Source organism: Oryza sativa, chromosome 7 (genome assembly GCF_034140825.1).
Source record: "Oryza sativa Japonica Group chromosome 7, ASM3414082v1".
Lineage (NCBI taxonomy): Eukaryota > Viridiplantae > Streptophyta > Magnoliopsida > Poales > Poaceae > Oryza > Oryza sativa.
In genome coordinates, this window is record NC_089041.1 from 22,038,532 (window position 1) to 22,053,501 (window position 14,970).

General features: G+C 41.5%; 3 protein-coding genes and 1 long non-coding RNA gene across 5 annotated transcripts; 3 read left to right on the top strand and 1 right to left on the bottom strand.

Moving 5' to 3' along the window:
* The first annotated feature begins 3,630 nt into the window (after window positions 1-3,630).
* LOC9269572 (transcription factor UDT1-like) lies at window positions 3,631-5,696 on the top strand. The gene is made up of 4 exons (NM_001404924.1): window positions 3,631-4,197; window positions 4,422-4,592; window positions 5,114-5,290; window positions 5,429-5,696. The coding sequence occupies exons 1-4, from the start codon at window positions 3,919-3,921 to the stop codon at window positions 5,504-5,506; spliced, it is 705 nt and encodes a 234-aa protein (NP_001391853.1). The 5' UTR covers window positions 3,631-3,918; the 3' UTR covers window positions 5,507-5,696.
* LOC112939648 (uncharacterized) lies at window positions 5,160-6,207 on the bottom strand. Its single transcript, XR_003243459.2, has 2 exons — window positions 5,987-6,207; window positions 5,160-5,810 (listed from the first exon to the last, which is right to left on the bottom strand). It is a non-coding gene; the product is annotated as an uncharacterized lncRNA (long non-coding RNA).
* A 51-nt stretch (window positions 6,208-6,258) lies between these two features.
* On the top strand, window positions 6,259-12,067 carry LOC9272111 (probable V-type proton ATPase subunit H). Of its 2 annotated transcripts, none has more exons than XM_066312026.1 (12): window positions 6,259-6,367; window positions 6,559-6,611; window positions 7,903-8,028; window positions 8,224-8,326; window positions 8,410-8,480; window positions 9,075-9,142; window positions 9,211-9,328; window positions 9,430-9,591; window positions 9,880-10,005; window positions 10,095-10,220; window positions 10,783-10,962; window positions 11,468-12,008. In XM_066312026.1, exons 2-12 carry the CDS (start codon window positions 6,582-6,584, stop codon window positions 11,714-11,716), a joined length of 1,359 nt encoding a protein of 452 aa, XP_066168123.1. In that variant the 5' UTR covers window positions 6,259-6,367; window positions 6,559-6,581; the 3' UTR covers window positions 11,717-12,008. The 2 variants fall into 2 exon arrangements, with proteins under 2 accessions (XP_066168123.1, NP_001391858.1); NM_001404929.1 differs by having other exon boundaries at window positions 6,260-6,367; window positions 8,410-8,482; window positions 9,077-9,142; window positions 11,468-12,067.
* Window positions 12,068-12,728: 661 nt separating this feature from the next.
* Window positions 12,729-14,929, top strand: LOC4343540 (organelle RRM domain-containing protein 2, mitochondrial). Its single transcript, XM_015789602.2, has 4 exons — window positions 12,729-12,953; window positions 14,155-14,223; window positions 14,311-14,417; window positions 14,574-14,929. Exons 1-4 carry the CDS (start codon window positions 12,833-12,835, stop codon window positions 14,676-14,678), a joined length of 402 nt encoding a protein of 133 aa, XP_015645088.1. The 5' UTR covers window positions 12,729-12,832; the 3' UTR covers window positions 14,679-14,929.
* The last annotated feature ends 41 nt before the right edge of the window (window positions 14,930-14,970 follow it).

A 14,970-nucleotide genomic window follows, 5' to 3' on the forward strand; every position in this document is an offset into this window, starting at 1 on the left:
CATGCTAGAATACTATATGGGACCAAATTACCCTTAGCCTCCTCCTTTCCCCATCTTCTCTCCCCAACTCCGGCGTCATCTCTCCCTCTATAATTGCCACCGGTGAGCCACCGACCACCCCGGCTTCTTACCTTCCTCCTTCATTGGCAGATGCAAAGGAGCTGCCAGGGAGAGAAATAAAGGAGCTAGAGGAGGCCGTTGCCGCTAGCCTCGGAGTTGAGGCATGTCGACCATCACGTTGGAGTTGGAGGAGGCTAGCCATCATGCCAAGGATCAAGAACGCGGCGGCGACATGAAAGCCGGAGGAGGCTGTCGCCGCCGTCTACTCATCCCTTCGTGCTGTTGTTTCTCATGCTCTCAAACCACGACGCGGTGTGCCACCAGCCGCCTCACTTGCTTGTGGGCGCGGAAGGAGCATGCGATGTCGCTCGACATCACGGGAGCATGATAGCATGGATGTGGCTGGATACGCCGCCGACGAGGTGGAAACCGTGCGGCACGACGTCGAACGACACAACTTGCTTGGGGATGGGCAGTGACCGCACGGGCACCCACGACAGGAGGTTGGAGCCGACTCCCATGGTGAGCATACGTGTGATGCGGGGACAAAGAGCCCACCACCGCCGTCGTGGTAGGCCGTGAGGATGAGCTCGTCGTTGCCGGACAGCTGCTGCTATGAGAAAGAAGATGAGTGGGGGTAATTTGGTCCCAGATAATATTGTAGTGTGTAGCTATAGGTTAAGAGTGACATTTTATCGAAACTCATTCGAAAAGTAGCATTCGATGACAATGGCATAATGTCAAATTTCTTAATGTATAATTTTAGATTGTTTTTCGTGGGACGGAGGGAGGGAGTAGCCTCATGCGTAGTAATCTCCTAGCCACCGCCAACCGACGACAAATCCTCGATCCAACGCCTTCCCCTCCGGCGCCGAGCGCAGATGAGGCTCGTGATTCAGTGAAGATGAGGAGGAAAAAACAAAGAACACTAGTTGAGGAATCGAACACGTAAAATGATCTGCACAAGAACGGGAACGGTAGTAGGAGAATCGACCGCAGCTGTCGATCAACTTCTTTTGAGAGAATAATACTGACGACAGTACATCAAATTTCAACAAGCAAGCAGTCATTTTCTTGCAGTACGACTGTCGACCGTTAGATCAAACTGAATGGATGGCTCAGATTACAATACTGTGAGGTACCAAAAGTTGTTTCAGAGATATCAGATCTCGTTGCATCATTTGCGCGGTTACACTTACATGGTACTGTGCTCTTTGCTCCAGTCATGGCCTCATGGGCCTCCAACGATATGAATATCTTTTCACCGTTTTTGAGAATTCCCATGATCCTGACTGTATGTACAAAGTACTCTGACCCAACTACCTTCAGCCACCCATCCACAAAGAGAGAGAATTCCAATCAACCTGTACCGGCCAGGAAAGAGAAGAGTTTGAGATCTCGCAGTACATGATTGATATCTTCAGTTATTCTTCATGATCTCCCTCCAATAACTAACAATAGGAGTATTGATAGAAGATAAGGAAAATAGCTTTCTTCCTCTGTTTTTTCACTTTCTCTCTCTAGCATATCTCTATCTTTACTACCTAAGGCTGTGTTCTTCCCTAAGGCTGCGTTCGGATGAGGGGGTTCCCAACCCCTCTCTCTCGTATTCCGCACGCACGCTTTTCAAACTATTAAACGGTGTGTTTTTTGCAAAAAGTTTCTATATGAAAGTTGCTTAAAAAATCATATTAATCCATTTTTTTTTAAAAAAATAGCTAATACTTAATTAATCACGCGCTAATGGACCGCTCTGTTTTCCGTGTATGGGAGATGGGTTCCCAACTCCCACCTCCGAACACAACCTTAGTTTCCCAACTCACTTCTTTCGTTTTTCGTGCACACGCTTTTAAAACTGCTAAACGGTGTGTTTTTTTTAAAAAAAAATCTATAAGAAAGTTGTTTAAAAAAATCATATTAATCTATTTTTTTAAAAAAATTAGTTAATACTTAATTAATCATGCAATAATACGTACTTCGTTTTGCGTGCCGGGGAGGAAGGGTTCCCAACCCCTCCTCCCGAACGTAGCCTAAAAAGAGAATCGTTCTTCTCCACAGACATGTAAAAACATATTTTCCCTTATAAAAAACGTCCACCCTTAAAACATAGATTTCTAAACAAAACCAACCATTATAAAGAAAACCGAATATCTTACTATACGTAAATCCTCTCACTAAATTGAATAAAAACAGTTTGCAAGGCACATGCATATAGCCGGAAGATGGAAGCTCCATACCACACCGGTCATATCGATATAATTTCCTTCCTTTACTATTAGTTGAAACATGTGCGGGTTTCGAGAGGTAGTAGTTTTTTTTTAATGAAACTATATACACAAAGTTTTTCTTTTCAAAGTTTATAGAGACTGGTGTGGCGTGCTATGAGTAAATTTAAATTTCATATAATTTTTATATAGTAAAATTAAACTCAAATACTGTTTAAAGCAGAGCTATTAATATTAATGAGGCCATACACACTGCATGAAGGAATCACAATTGCACAGTTTATTTTCACAATTGCACAATCACAATACACACTGCACGTAGATTTTCACCGAATATTTCTGATGGAGACTTAGTAATAGACTTGAGTTAAGTTATTTATTTTCTTTGGTTAGTATTGGTGTCTCATCTTTTTTTTATGGTTATATAGCTTTAGTCGAAGCAAATGCTAGGTTTTTATTTATTATTAGAAAAATCTTTGTTTAATTCTGTTATACTCAGATTTCGAGTAACAGTGGTTGTAGGCTTATGGCTGTGTTTAATTCAATTTTTTTTCTTTAAACTTTAAACTTTTCCGTCACATCAAATGTTTGGATAAATACATGGAGCACTAAATGTGGACGAAAAAAAGCAAATTGCACTGTTTGCATGTAAATCACGAGACGAATCATTTGAGCCTAATTACGCCATGATTTGACAATGTGATGCTACAGTAAACATTTGTTAATGATGGATTAATTAGGCTTAATAAATTCGTCTCGCGGTTTATAGGCGGAATCTATAATTTGTTTTGTTATTATTCTATGTTTAATACTTCAAATATGTGTCCGTATATTTCAAAAAAAATTTGGCACACAAACTAAACACAACCTATATAGCTTTAGTTGAGCAAATGTCTTGTTCATGTCAACTAAAAAGTGTAATCGTCCTCCTTCCCGTGTGTAACACGATTACACGTGTAGCGCACATAAGCACCAAATTAAATGTTCATCATTTAAATCGTATTTATAGTCCATTCTTACTTATATGGGCCTAGCGCATTATAACGTAGGGATATATTATGCAAGTTAAATTAAACTTATGATAATCTTTTTTTTTCTCTTTTTTTTCCGTAGCAGTAGTTTCTTTTTTTTGGTCCTTTTTAGCGTGTTGTTAATCTCTCTGCAATAGCCTCTGATCGTTGCATTGTATAACTCTAGTACTCTACTTTGTTTTAATATATTAACGTATATAATACTTTTACGTGTTGGTGAAAAAAAAACTAACAATAATCTTCTCCTCTCCGTCAAACGGCGGCACGACGCGGCGCAGTGCAACCAACAAACCGGGGCGGGCGGGGCATCCACAACCAACCAACTCCCCACCCCCGGGAAGGGAAACAAACCCACCCAAGCAGAGCATCTCGCCTCCTCTCCTCTCCCCTTGCGTTCAGCCCCTTCCTTGCATTGCTTTCTCCATGAGATTCCTCCTCCTCCTCCATCCTTATAAGCCACCCGCAACCGCAACCCCGGGAAGGAACAGGAAGGAAGCAAGTGCCATCGAGTGTGGTTGAGAGAGTTTGAGACTTGAGGCTGCGCTGCGCTGAACCTGTCGTTCGGTGGGAGGCAAGAAGAAGGTGGTGGTGGTGGTGCAGCAATGCCGCGGCGCGCGAGGGCGAGGGGCGGCGGCGGCGGCGGCGGGGAGGAGGTGAAGGTGGAGGATGACTTCATCGACTCGGTCCTGAATTTCGGTGGAGGTGGTGGGGGAGAGGAGGACGGCGACGACGGGGAGGAGGAGCAGCAGCAGCAGCAGGCGGCGGCGGCGGCGATGGGGAAGGAGTTCAAGTCCAAGAACCTGGAGGCCGAGCGGCGGAGGAGGGGGAGGCTCAACGGCAACATCTTCGCGCTCAGGGCGGTCGTGCCCAAGATCACCAAGGCAAATGCATTCTTGAGCTTCCTCCCCACTTTTACTGACCACCACCAGCTGATTCTTGCACTGATCATACAAACTTCGCATAATCAGATATGAACCTGTTTATACTTACCTAACCCTCTCTCGATTCTCTGGAAATCGTGATTGCTTCACCGGGGAAAGGATTTCTTGATTCCGGTTTGTCATTCCTGACATGTTCTGATGGTTGGTTTTCTCTGCTGTTGCAGATGAGCAAGGAGGCCACCTTGTCGGACGCGATCGAACACATCAAGAATCTCCAGAACGAGGTTCTTGAGCTGCAGCGCCAGCTCGGCGACTCACCCGGTGAGGCTTGGGAGAAGCAATGCAGCGCGTCCTGCTCTGAATCCTTCGTCCCCACTGAGAACGCCCATTATCAGGTAGCAGCCGCTGTTCTCAAGTAGTCTATGTTTTCCATCAAAGTTCACACTTCAGAGAGTAGTGGTCTGTACTCTTTAGAACCCCACTGTGCGTCCCTGGGACTAATTCTGAACAACCAATGCTGCAATCTGGAAAATATGATCACTCAACTTCATACAACTTTAGGCCCAGATTGTTTCACAATTCGATTACATGAAGTCGCAGTCTCGCAGACAATTGGCAGATATTTGAAGCTCCTTAACCTTTTTCGCTTAATAGACAATAAACACACCTGAAGAAGGGTGAAAAATCTAATCCTTATTTGGTTTAGTAGACTAATGTCCAACTTCATTGATCCACAGTTAGACTAGCCATGGACTTTTGTGAGAATTTTTCAACTTACATTCAGACAGAGCTTGATCTCAGAAATGACTTAACATGAACACAAAAAATATTGGATACAGATTCATCTATTTTTCTGTGACAAAATTTACCTCTGATATCTGATTCCTCAGTCTCTCAACAATCTACATTTACACAGGGTCAGGTGGAATTGATCTCTCTTGGGTCATGCAAGTATAACCTGAAGATCTTCTGGACCAAGAGGGCAGGCCTCTTCACCAAGGTGCTGGAAGCACTCTGCAGCTACAAAGTGCAAGTGCTCAGCCTGAACACCATATCCTTCTACGGCTACGCAGAGAGTTTCTTCACCATCGAGGTAAACTAAATATGGCCAAAATTTTCCTGCTACGACACAAGATTGCATTGCATGTAGATTTCGCTGAACTTTTTAACCCATTCTTGTGAGTTTTAGTCTTCTGATAAGTTGGCCACTCACTCCTGTCTCCATCTGCAGGTGAAGGGTGAGCAGGATGTTGTGATGGTGGAGCTGAGGAGCCTTCTCTCCAGCATTGTGGAGGTTCCAAGCATCTGAGACACTCCTGACTACAATAAACTCACATGACTCATGTTAAGAGAGCACATATGTTTCTCTGGAAGAAATAATTCCAGTAGCAGTTCTCTTTGTAGGGAGAATACAGTGGTACATGTTTGACTGAATGACTGATGACATAGAAGGGGGAAAAAAGGACTAAATTTTGTGTTGAAATTGAGCACAGTGGCACAATGAACTCGCAACATGTGAAAGTTTCTGTTCTTTTCATCTTCTTGACGACTTGGTTGTTTGATTCATTTATTGCTTTCAGTTTAGGCTCTTGAACTCACTCACCCCTGGAGAACTGGAGATTTAGTAAACATGTGTATTAGAATTAATCCGGTAAAAAATTTCGTTAATGCTTGGATTTTGTAAGATCTAGCAAAGACGAATTCCTGCACTGAAAATCGCAAAGATCCATGTCGAACTCAAGTCCAGATCCTAGTCGAAAACGGAAGGGGAGAAAGAAAAAACCAACACCTCGCAGGAAACAGCAGAGACCTCCTCCATTATATCCCGCCGGAGGTACGCCGCCGCAACAGCCGAAGAGGCTTCTTCTCCGGCAACCGGCGGCGGCGGCGGCGACGAGGCGAAGAACAAAACGATCGGGGAAGAGACGCTTTGAGATTCGGGCAAACAGGTGGCAGGCCACTACTCCTCCACGTGGCCGTGTGGCGTGGGACCCACACCCATCAGGACTCGGCCACTCGTGTCTCTCTCTCTCTCTCTCATCTCTAATTTTTTTGCCCCCCGTCTCTCTCAGATCTTCTCCTCTCTCTCTTCTTCTCTTCTCTTCTCCTCTCTTCCCCGTCGCCGCGCACCTCCCGATCCCTCCCTCCGCTCGCTCGCCCATCGCGCCAGGTGAGCCAACGCCCGCGATCCCACCACTCCTCTCGAGTCGCTCGCTTGCGAGCGCGCGCGCGGTGCGGCGCGGCGTCACCCCGATCGCTGTGGTTGGGGATTTTCCGGGGGTTCGATCGGATCCGTGGGCTGAGGAAACCGGGGGGCGTTTTGATCTGATCCGTGGCTTGATTTTTCGTCTGCTCTTGCAGGTGGGCTCTTTGGACACCCGGTGATGGATCACGCGGAGCTGACCACCGAGCAGGTTAGTTAGTGATTGGGATTTGCCTCCTCCCCCGCGGGGCGGATTTAGCTTTGGTGTGCTGATAAACCTGTTCTACTGTCGAATTGTTGATGCTTGCGAGCTTCCATGTGTTCAAAGTGTTTATGATTTAGTACCTGTCTACATTGTAGTAGATTATAAGTATGCTTACGCTCATAGATGGGATACCCTTTGCGATCGATCAGTGTTAACCAGCGTGGTTTTCGAGTGGAAGTAGATGCCGTTGTGATTGTGTTAGGAAGTGAGAAGATTTTTCATATAAGGTGTTTTTCAACTGAGTAGAGTGTCAGGAGAATTTTAACGGAGTAGATTATGGTGTAGTGGTATTTGGAAGCTGACCAGTTTTTTTTCCTCTCACTTCAATGCATGCTTTTATGTTGGGGGTTAGACTGGTAATCATGGGTTTGTCCGAATACTACTTTATCAAGTCATGTCCGAACTAAACTATAGTTGTGAACTTTTTCTTTAGCTAAAAAGCGGTCTGTTTCATTGATAGAATCTGCGATTGTCCTGTTAAGGATTTTTAGCTAAAATACCAGCTTGTAAAGTATAGTATGGGTCGATTCTAACATCTTACGTGACTCTGTCCTTCATTAGAGATTGCACAGAATTTTGTTCTGCTTCCACAGAGATATGCCTATGGTTTATGGACGCATTCAGTTCTTATGTATGTGCCACAGTAACATGTAAAATTTGCTTTTATTGAAGGGAACTGTAAACATCAAATTGGGAATGGCAAACTTTTCCGTACTGTAATATTGTTACTTTTCTGGTGGACAAAATCCTCCTTTTTTCTTGTACCACGGATAAATTCTGGCTCTAGGCAACAGTGAACCTGCTGATATGTGTTCTGTCATACTCCCTCCGTTTCATAATGTAAGACTTTCTAGCATTATCCACATTTATATAGATGTTAATGAATCTAGACACACATATATGTTTAGATTCATTAACATCTATATGAATGTGGGCAATGCTAGAATGACTTACATTATGAAATGGAGGAAGTATATATTATGCATTATAGGCTTTGTAGATTTTAGTGTTAGCCTGTTAGGCACTGAACTGCAGATGCTATCTAATTTGTGTCTATCAAGTTCATGCGAAAGTATAAATTTGTCACATTCCCCCGAATACTTGTCATGTTCCTTGATAGATAGGGCTCCTTTTTCCATGAGAACTTCTTGAGCGTAGAAAAATTTTCATTTGCATTACATTTTATGGGGGAAAAACTTGCTTTATGCTGATCTGGACTCTGTCTTTGCATTTCAAGGTTCTCAAGAGGGATATTCCATGGGAATCATACATGGCAAATAAGCTGATTTCCGGGACATGCCTTCAGCTTTTGCGACGTTATGACCACAAACCAGAAAGCCAACGAGGTCCTTTGCTTGATGAGGTGAGTGTCGTTCTCATCCTCAACAATTTCTGTGGGTAAATGAGTTTAAGCACCATCATGTGATCGCTTTTCCTTAAGAGATTTCATATTGACTTCTTAGTGCTGATTTTGCTGTTTTGTGCACTTCTGTTTGGCTATGGTAATTTGCATTTGCAACTGTTCTCTTGACATAATGTCCACTGGAAATTCTTTTAGGATGGGCCATCCTATGTTCGAGTGTTCCTGAATATCTTGCGGAACATCTCCAAGGAAGATACTGTTGAATATGTGCTTGCCCTGATTGATGAGATGCTTGCAGGTGGGAAACTAGTTATCTGCGATATGGTTAAACAAAACTCTTCTGATGAGTTACACCTGTTAAATAATTGCCTTTGTTTTCAGTAAATCCTAAACGAGCAGCACTGTTCTATGATAACTCTCTCTCTGGTGAAGACATCTACGACCCTTTCCTAAGTTAAGTATTCTAGAATTGTATATGTTCTATTATGAGTTTTTTCATAATACCATCTTACCTGTAATCTAATGTGTTGTAAAGATAGAAATAAACCAACATAGACTGTGACAGATTTCTTGTATATTTTGAAGAGGCATTGTCATGGGAAGGATACATCTTGTAATTGTTGAATTGGTCTACCTTACAGTAGGATAGGATCATTCTGTGGCGGCTATAAAAACCAAAGAGATGATCAGTTGATCATACAATGTGATGTCATTATCAACATTTGGCATAGTTCCAGATCAGTTACTTGGATAAATTTTTACCTGTGTGCTGTTATCCTCAATGGTATAATTTGAGAATGTCAGATATTTCTTCTCCTAATCTCAGTTATCTCACATTTATCCATGAACTTATGCCATCCAAGATTTCACCATCCAATCCTGGCAACTATACTATAGATACTAAACCATTACGTTGGTTAAACACGTGATTTTACACCATCTAAACTGGGATGAATCAACCAGTCTAACTGTTTACAATCTTTGCATTTTTGTTGTTTAGGTTTGATCTCTGATTGTCATATTTAGCTAACAAAATTGTCGTTTTCAGATTGCTCTTGAAAGGTAACTGGTTTGTGCAAGAAAAAAGTTGTAAGATATTGACCCAAATAATAAGGTATGTTCTGTCCATATCTGCGTGTTTGTTGTCTTGTTCTGGAGAGTCTAATTTTTATGCGATTATAGTGCACGACCCAAGATGCAGAATGGCATAGTTCCAAATGGAGAGGCTTCAAATTCAAAGAGCAAGCTAACATCTACTCAAGATGTGTTAAGAGGTTTGGTTGATTGGCTCTGTTCTCAGGTATAACCTGCGAATGGCCTAATTTATTCTACCCTTTCATATACTATGTTACAAAACTAGTGTTCAAGGGTTCTGAACTTTGAGAATGTTGTGTTTTGCAGCTGAGGAATCCTACCCACCCAAACTGTTCTGTTCCTACTGCTATGCATTGTCTTGCCACTTTGCTAAGAGAGCAGTATGTTAGAGCTTTATTTGTTCAGGCGGATGGTGTAAAACTGCTCATTCCTTTAATTTCTCCAGCTTCCACACAACAGTCGATCCAGGTATTTGTTGAGTCCTGTAATAATAACCAAAGCTGAACTTTTCTTTCCCCAAATTGCTATATTCTTTTCCTTGATATAGGATACATATATCAATTTCCTTTTTTTTGTTTTAAAAGGGAGCTTTTCAAAACTAACGAGCTAATTAACAAACGGGATATTCACCTTTGATGAGATGCCATATTTAACAAGATTGTGCACATACACGGACATCAAACATAACTGTTCTCTCATTTACTTTGTGAACTAATTTGCTCAACCTTCTGCTTACCCTTATTGTGTCATTTGCAGCTTCTCTACGAAACTTGCCTCTGCATCTGGCTTTTATCCTTTTATGATGCAGCCGTTGATTATTTGTCCACTACAAGGGTTATGCCAAGACTTGTAGAGGTTGTGAAAGGTTCAACAAAAGAGAAGGTGAGGTTTGAAGTATTGTTGTTTTGTCGTGTTGTCACATCTCCTTTGTATCAGAAATACCATTCATGTTTTTCCTAAAATAATTGCAGGTTGTCAGGGTCGTTATCATGTCTATCCGTAACTTGCTTGCAAAGGGTGCGTTTGCTGCCCAAATGATTGATCTTGGACTGCCACACATAGTACAGAATTTGAAAGCTCAAGCATGGACTGATGAGGTGAGGAGCTTACCAAGGCTTTTGATTTCAATTTTTGCATTGACAGGATATAATTCATACCATCTTTATATCTGAAGCATAGTTTGAAGCAAAATATTTCAAGGGAGTTAAAAGACAAGCATATCCTTTCTTATACTGTCCCATCTGAAATAAATAACCCTTTAGGAGTCCAGCACTCCAGCATAATAAAGTGTTGTCTTCGTTACTACTTTACTTCAAACTGTATGCTGCGTAGTGAACTTTGTGAGTTATTTACTCCAGCATAATAAATAATCCTTTAGGAGTCCAGAACAGTTCCGTTTTTGCTATGTCTCACAATATTATTAAGCACATGAATTTCTACGACTTTCTATGCCTTAAGAAACATGTATAGTTTTTTTTGCTGTGAACGTGTTTTAACATGATTTACATGTATGTATACTTTCAGAATATTTAAAAATCATACAAGGGCAAAAGGGGTGTATCTACACTTGAACTGTCAAATATGTTTATTTATTCACATTTGAGCTTGTCTTTATCTCTTTTGAACTGACAACCTTCTTTTTACAACCTATGCACCCAGGATTTATTAGATGCGCTGAATCAGCTAGAAATAGGACTCAAAGACAACCTTAAGAAGTTGAGTTCATTTGAGAAGTACAAGCAACAAGTTCTTCTTGGCCATCTTGACTGGTCTCCAATGCACAAAGACCCAAGTTTCTGGCGCGAGAACATTAATAATTTTGAAGAAAATGATTTCCAGGTATGCTTTGTCCTTTATTGGATGGGAAATATTCCAATCAATATTTTATGGAACTTCAGTAAGACTATTGGAGATTCTTTATGCTTGCCCTTGTTCCAGGTCATTCCTTGAGCCAATTCACATACAATTCAAAATGAATGCCAAAATACTTATGAGCACGTTAATACCCCTGTATAGCATATGTTCATACCTGCAGATTCTACGGCCGTTTGATGCGGTTAATTAATCTTATGATCTTCGTTTTCTCTTGTAAGAATTGACCAAGTAGCACACGATTATATACAGGATGTAGTTAAACCCAGACACTTCTATTTAATATATTTATATACCAGTATATACTACCACGCATCATGTGGTTATTGACTGGTCACAGTTAGCACCCGATCAAAGCTTTGCCTATAATAATTCAAACAAATGAAAACCCTAATTTATCTGTAATTTTTTTAAGTAGTGGACTCAAACATAAATATTTTGAAATAACACCGTCAACTTTCAATTTTTGCAGATTCTACGTGTGCTTATGACAATCATCGACACATCGGCCGACACGACTGCTCTTGCTGTCGCCTGCTATGACCTCTCACAGTTCCTTCAGTACCACCCTTCTGGGCGCATTGTGGTGGCAGATCTGAAGGCGAAGGACCGAGTGATGAAGCTCATGAACCACGAGAACGCCGAAGTGAGGAAGAATGCCCTGCTCTGCGTGCAGAGGCTTTTCCTTGGTGCGAAGTACGCGAGCTTCCTGCAGACCTAAGACCCAGACAAGAAACTCTTGAAGTTTTGTATTTATGCTTTAGAGCCAGAGAAACACCAGGCCATTTGTCATAAATGGTGAAAACCATGATTGAGAAAGACAGACCTCGAAAATTCTTGTCCAGTATATCCTGTCGTTATTTCATTTACTAAACCGATGTATAATAAATAATCAGCTATTCCTTGCTCGATGTAATAAAGTGTCACAGAGCTTGTTTCTTCCTTTCCTCTGAAGATGTTTTTGTCCGAGGAAGCACACACGGGTTATGTATAATAATTTTCAATTTCTGTGAGATGGTTGTTTCAGCCTTACTTTGCAACTTTCTCCTATTCAGTTTAACTATAGCCTTTTTGTTTACTAGTGATTTCATGTCTTCAATTTCTTGTGACTTCTGTTTACTCATGGAACCTTGGAAAGAGACATTCTACATTTCCGACAGAAGTTCGTTAACACAAGTCGAGGAAACATTGTATAATGCTGAAACATTGCTAATATCACAAGTGTCTGAAGTAAATTATCGTAAAATTCTTTCCAGTGTAGTCTCAGCAGCAAGTTTGTTCTTGGAAAGAAGTTGACTTAGGGAATCTTCGAGAGGAGAAGATTGGAGAAATTGGGAAATACGTAAAATGAGCTGAACCATCAGCGTACGATTAATTAAATATTGATTATTTTAAAATTTTAAAATAAATTAATATAATTTTTAAAGCATTTTTCATATTTTTCTTTTTGGAAAAAAACACCGTTCACTCAATCCTCTTCTACCAAACACAACCTTAGGCCTTTGCTCTTGTTCTTGACAGCTGTTTGTTTCCTTCGTGGAATCTACGAAGTTCATTTCTCAACATACTATTTTCGCGTTAATTAAGTATAAACAATCTGTCTCAAGAATCCGAACAAATCTATTTTAAACTGGGCCTAAAATTGCTTTGCTGATCCATGAGCCCATGATAAAGCCCACTATTTGGCCCGTACGAATGAATGATTGAGCTCTCTCGACTTCTCGAATGGTCTCGACCATCTTCGCTAAACCCTTCCTTGGTCGCCGCCGCGCCGCAAAGCCTCCGTCCGTTCCGCACCGCCGCTCTCTTCCCCGCCACCGTCGGTCGCTGGCTGAGTATGGCGGCGGCCGCTGCTCGCGCCGGGTTCCGGCGGATGTTCTCCGTCTCGGGCTTCACGCCGCCGCCTCCCCCCGCCGCCCGCCCCTTGGCGGACCCCTGCAACAACCTCTTCGTCTCAGGTAGCCAGGCTCTTCGTCCCTCTCTCCTCTTGTGGCTGTAGTACTCTCTCGTTTACGCTCTTCTCCTGCGCCCTGGCTTAGTGGGTTACTGGATTGTGGATTTGTGGTGGTACGCCTGTAGAACTGATATAGTTCAGCTCGGTGCGACTTAGCATGAGTTGTTGAAAAGATCATTGATAATATTGGGATCAACACTAACATGGACATTATGCTCATCAAATGATTGAATTATAAACTTATCAGCTAGGATAGACAAAGGGAGGCTTTCGAGAATATTGATCTGAATATCAGCTTTGGATCTAGTATCTGAGAGACAGCAAAGTTCAGGAGTCCTATAGCTTGTATGTATCCAGCTAACAGAGTACTGTTGAGAGTGGTGACCCTCTAATTTGCAGGTTACAGTCCATAGCAACTGCCAAATTAAATAACTAAACTATTGTTTACTTCAGAATGAAAATTGATCAGTTGCTGTTTGTAACCAACTATAATGAATATAAGACTCGCTACTCAGGTTTCATAGAAATAACTGTCTAACTGATCTTTTAACTATCTCGATATCACAAGATATTAATAAATTGTTCAACGACTAGTTAATTGCTTCTGAGCGTGTTTTAGTACACAAGGTATCAGGAATAAGCAGGTGTTGATATTAGTACTTGATAAATAGTAAACACTTCCACTTAAAAAAACATGAAATCGATGTATTGGTGAAACAGTTTACCTAAGGTACTGCAGTACTGCACTGTTCTGGGTATTGCACCAAGAGTTTTAGAACGAAGCTCACAGTACAAAGTAAAGTAACACAAATCAAGTGTTTCCCTTTATGTTGCTACTCTACTTTGTGAGATGATAAAGTAAAGTAGCTAATGGTTTAATTGCTGATGTATTAGTATTGGTTGTCGTCCTTGAGTTCATTTTTGGGTGTTAATAATCCATCTAGTTTTTAGTAGCATAATCCATCTTTTCTTTTGAGAACTCAGTTAAATCTAAATCTGGTCAATAATTTGTTTGATGTTTGTTTTGAAATGTTCTCTGTAGAGTTCAGATAAGGTCGTCACAGAAATTACAGTCATATATTATCTGTATGGTTTTACATAGTTCTGAATTACTGAGATGCAAAGTCCAGTTTCTTGTTTCATTTGCATGAAGCTTTGTTTGAGCCAAATTTCGAACATAGCTGCATAACATGGCACTTATGCAGGGTTGAATAAACGCACGACATCTGACGGACTTAGGGAAGCCTTCTCGAAATTCGGTCAGGTTATTGAAGGTATTTGCTTCTAACATCTGTAGTTCCTCCCCGTTGTACTGCTGCTAATTCTTTTCAAGCAACTAAAACACATTGCTATATGTGCAGCTAGAGTAATCACTGATAGAATATCTGGATACTCTCGAGGATTTGGCTTTGTCAAATATGCAACTGTTGAAGAAGCCGGTGAGGGCATAAAAGGCATGGATGGAAAGGTGAGAAATTCTATTAACCACCTAGGATGTTCTCGGTAAAACCTGGTGTCAGGAACATCTATAGTAGAGAGTTATGCTCTCATGAAGTCAGGAACACCTGAGATTGTTGCTCATCATAGCTTGATCTGCTGCTGACACTAATGTATGTTGGTGTAGTTCCTCGATGGTTGGGTGATATTTGCCGAGTACGCCAAGCAGAGAGAAGCACAGCAGCCGGCCCAACCAGCAGCATCAACTAGTTACCAATACTCCAACCAATGATAGTTGTCTCTACGATCAGGATTACCTTCTATTGGACAATATTGTTCGCTATTTTACCATGTGAAAACTGAAAATCACTCTCCTTGATATTTCGTCAGGGAGAAATTTTAGTGTGCACGGCATGAACATCTCCTTAGTAACTTACGGTGCCGTTTTGTCTGCTACTGTCTGCTGGGTGACTGTACTCTGTGAGCTTATGTAACTATACAACTGCCTTCATTTTTGAGACTACAGTATTTTATGAGCTGCAACTTTAACGATCCAGAAGTTATCAAAACTATTAGGCACGTAT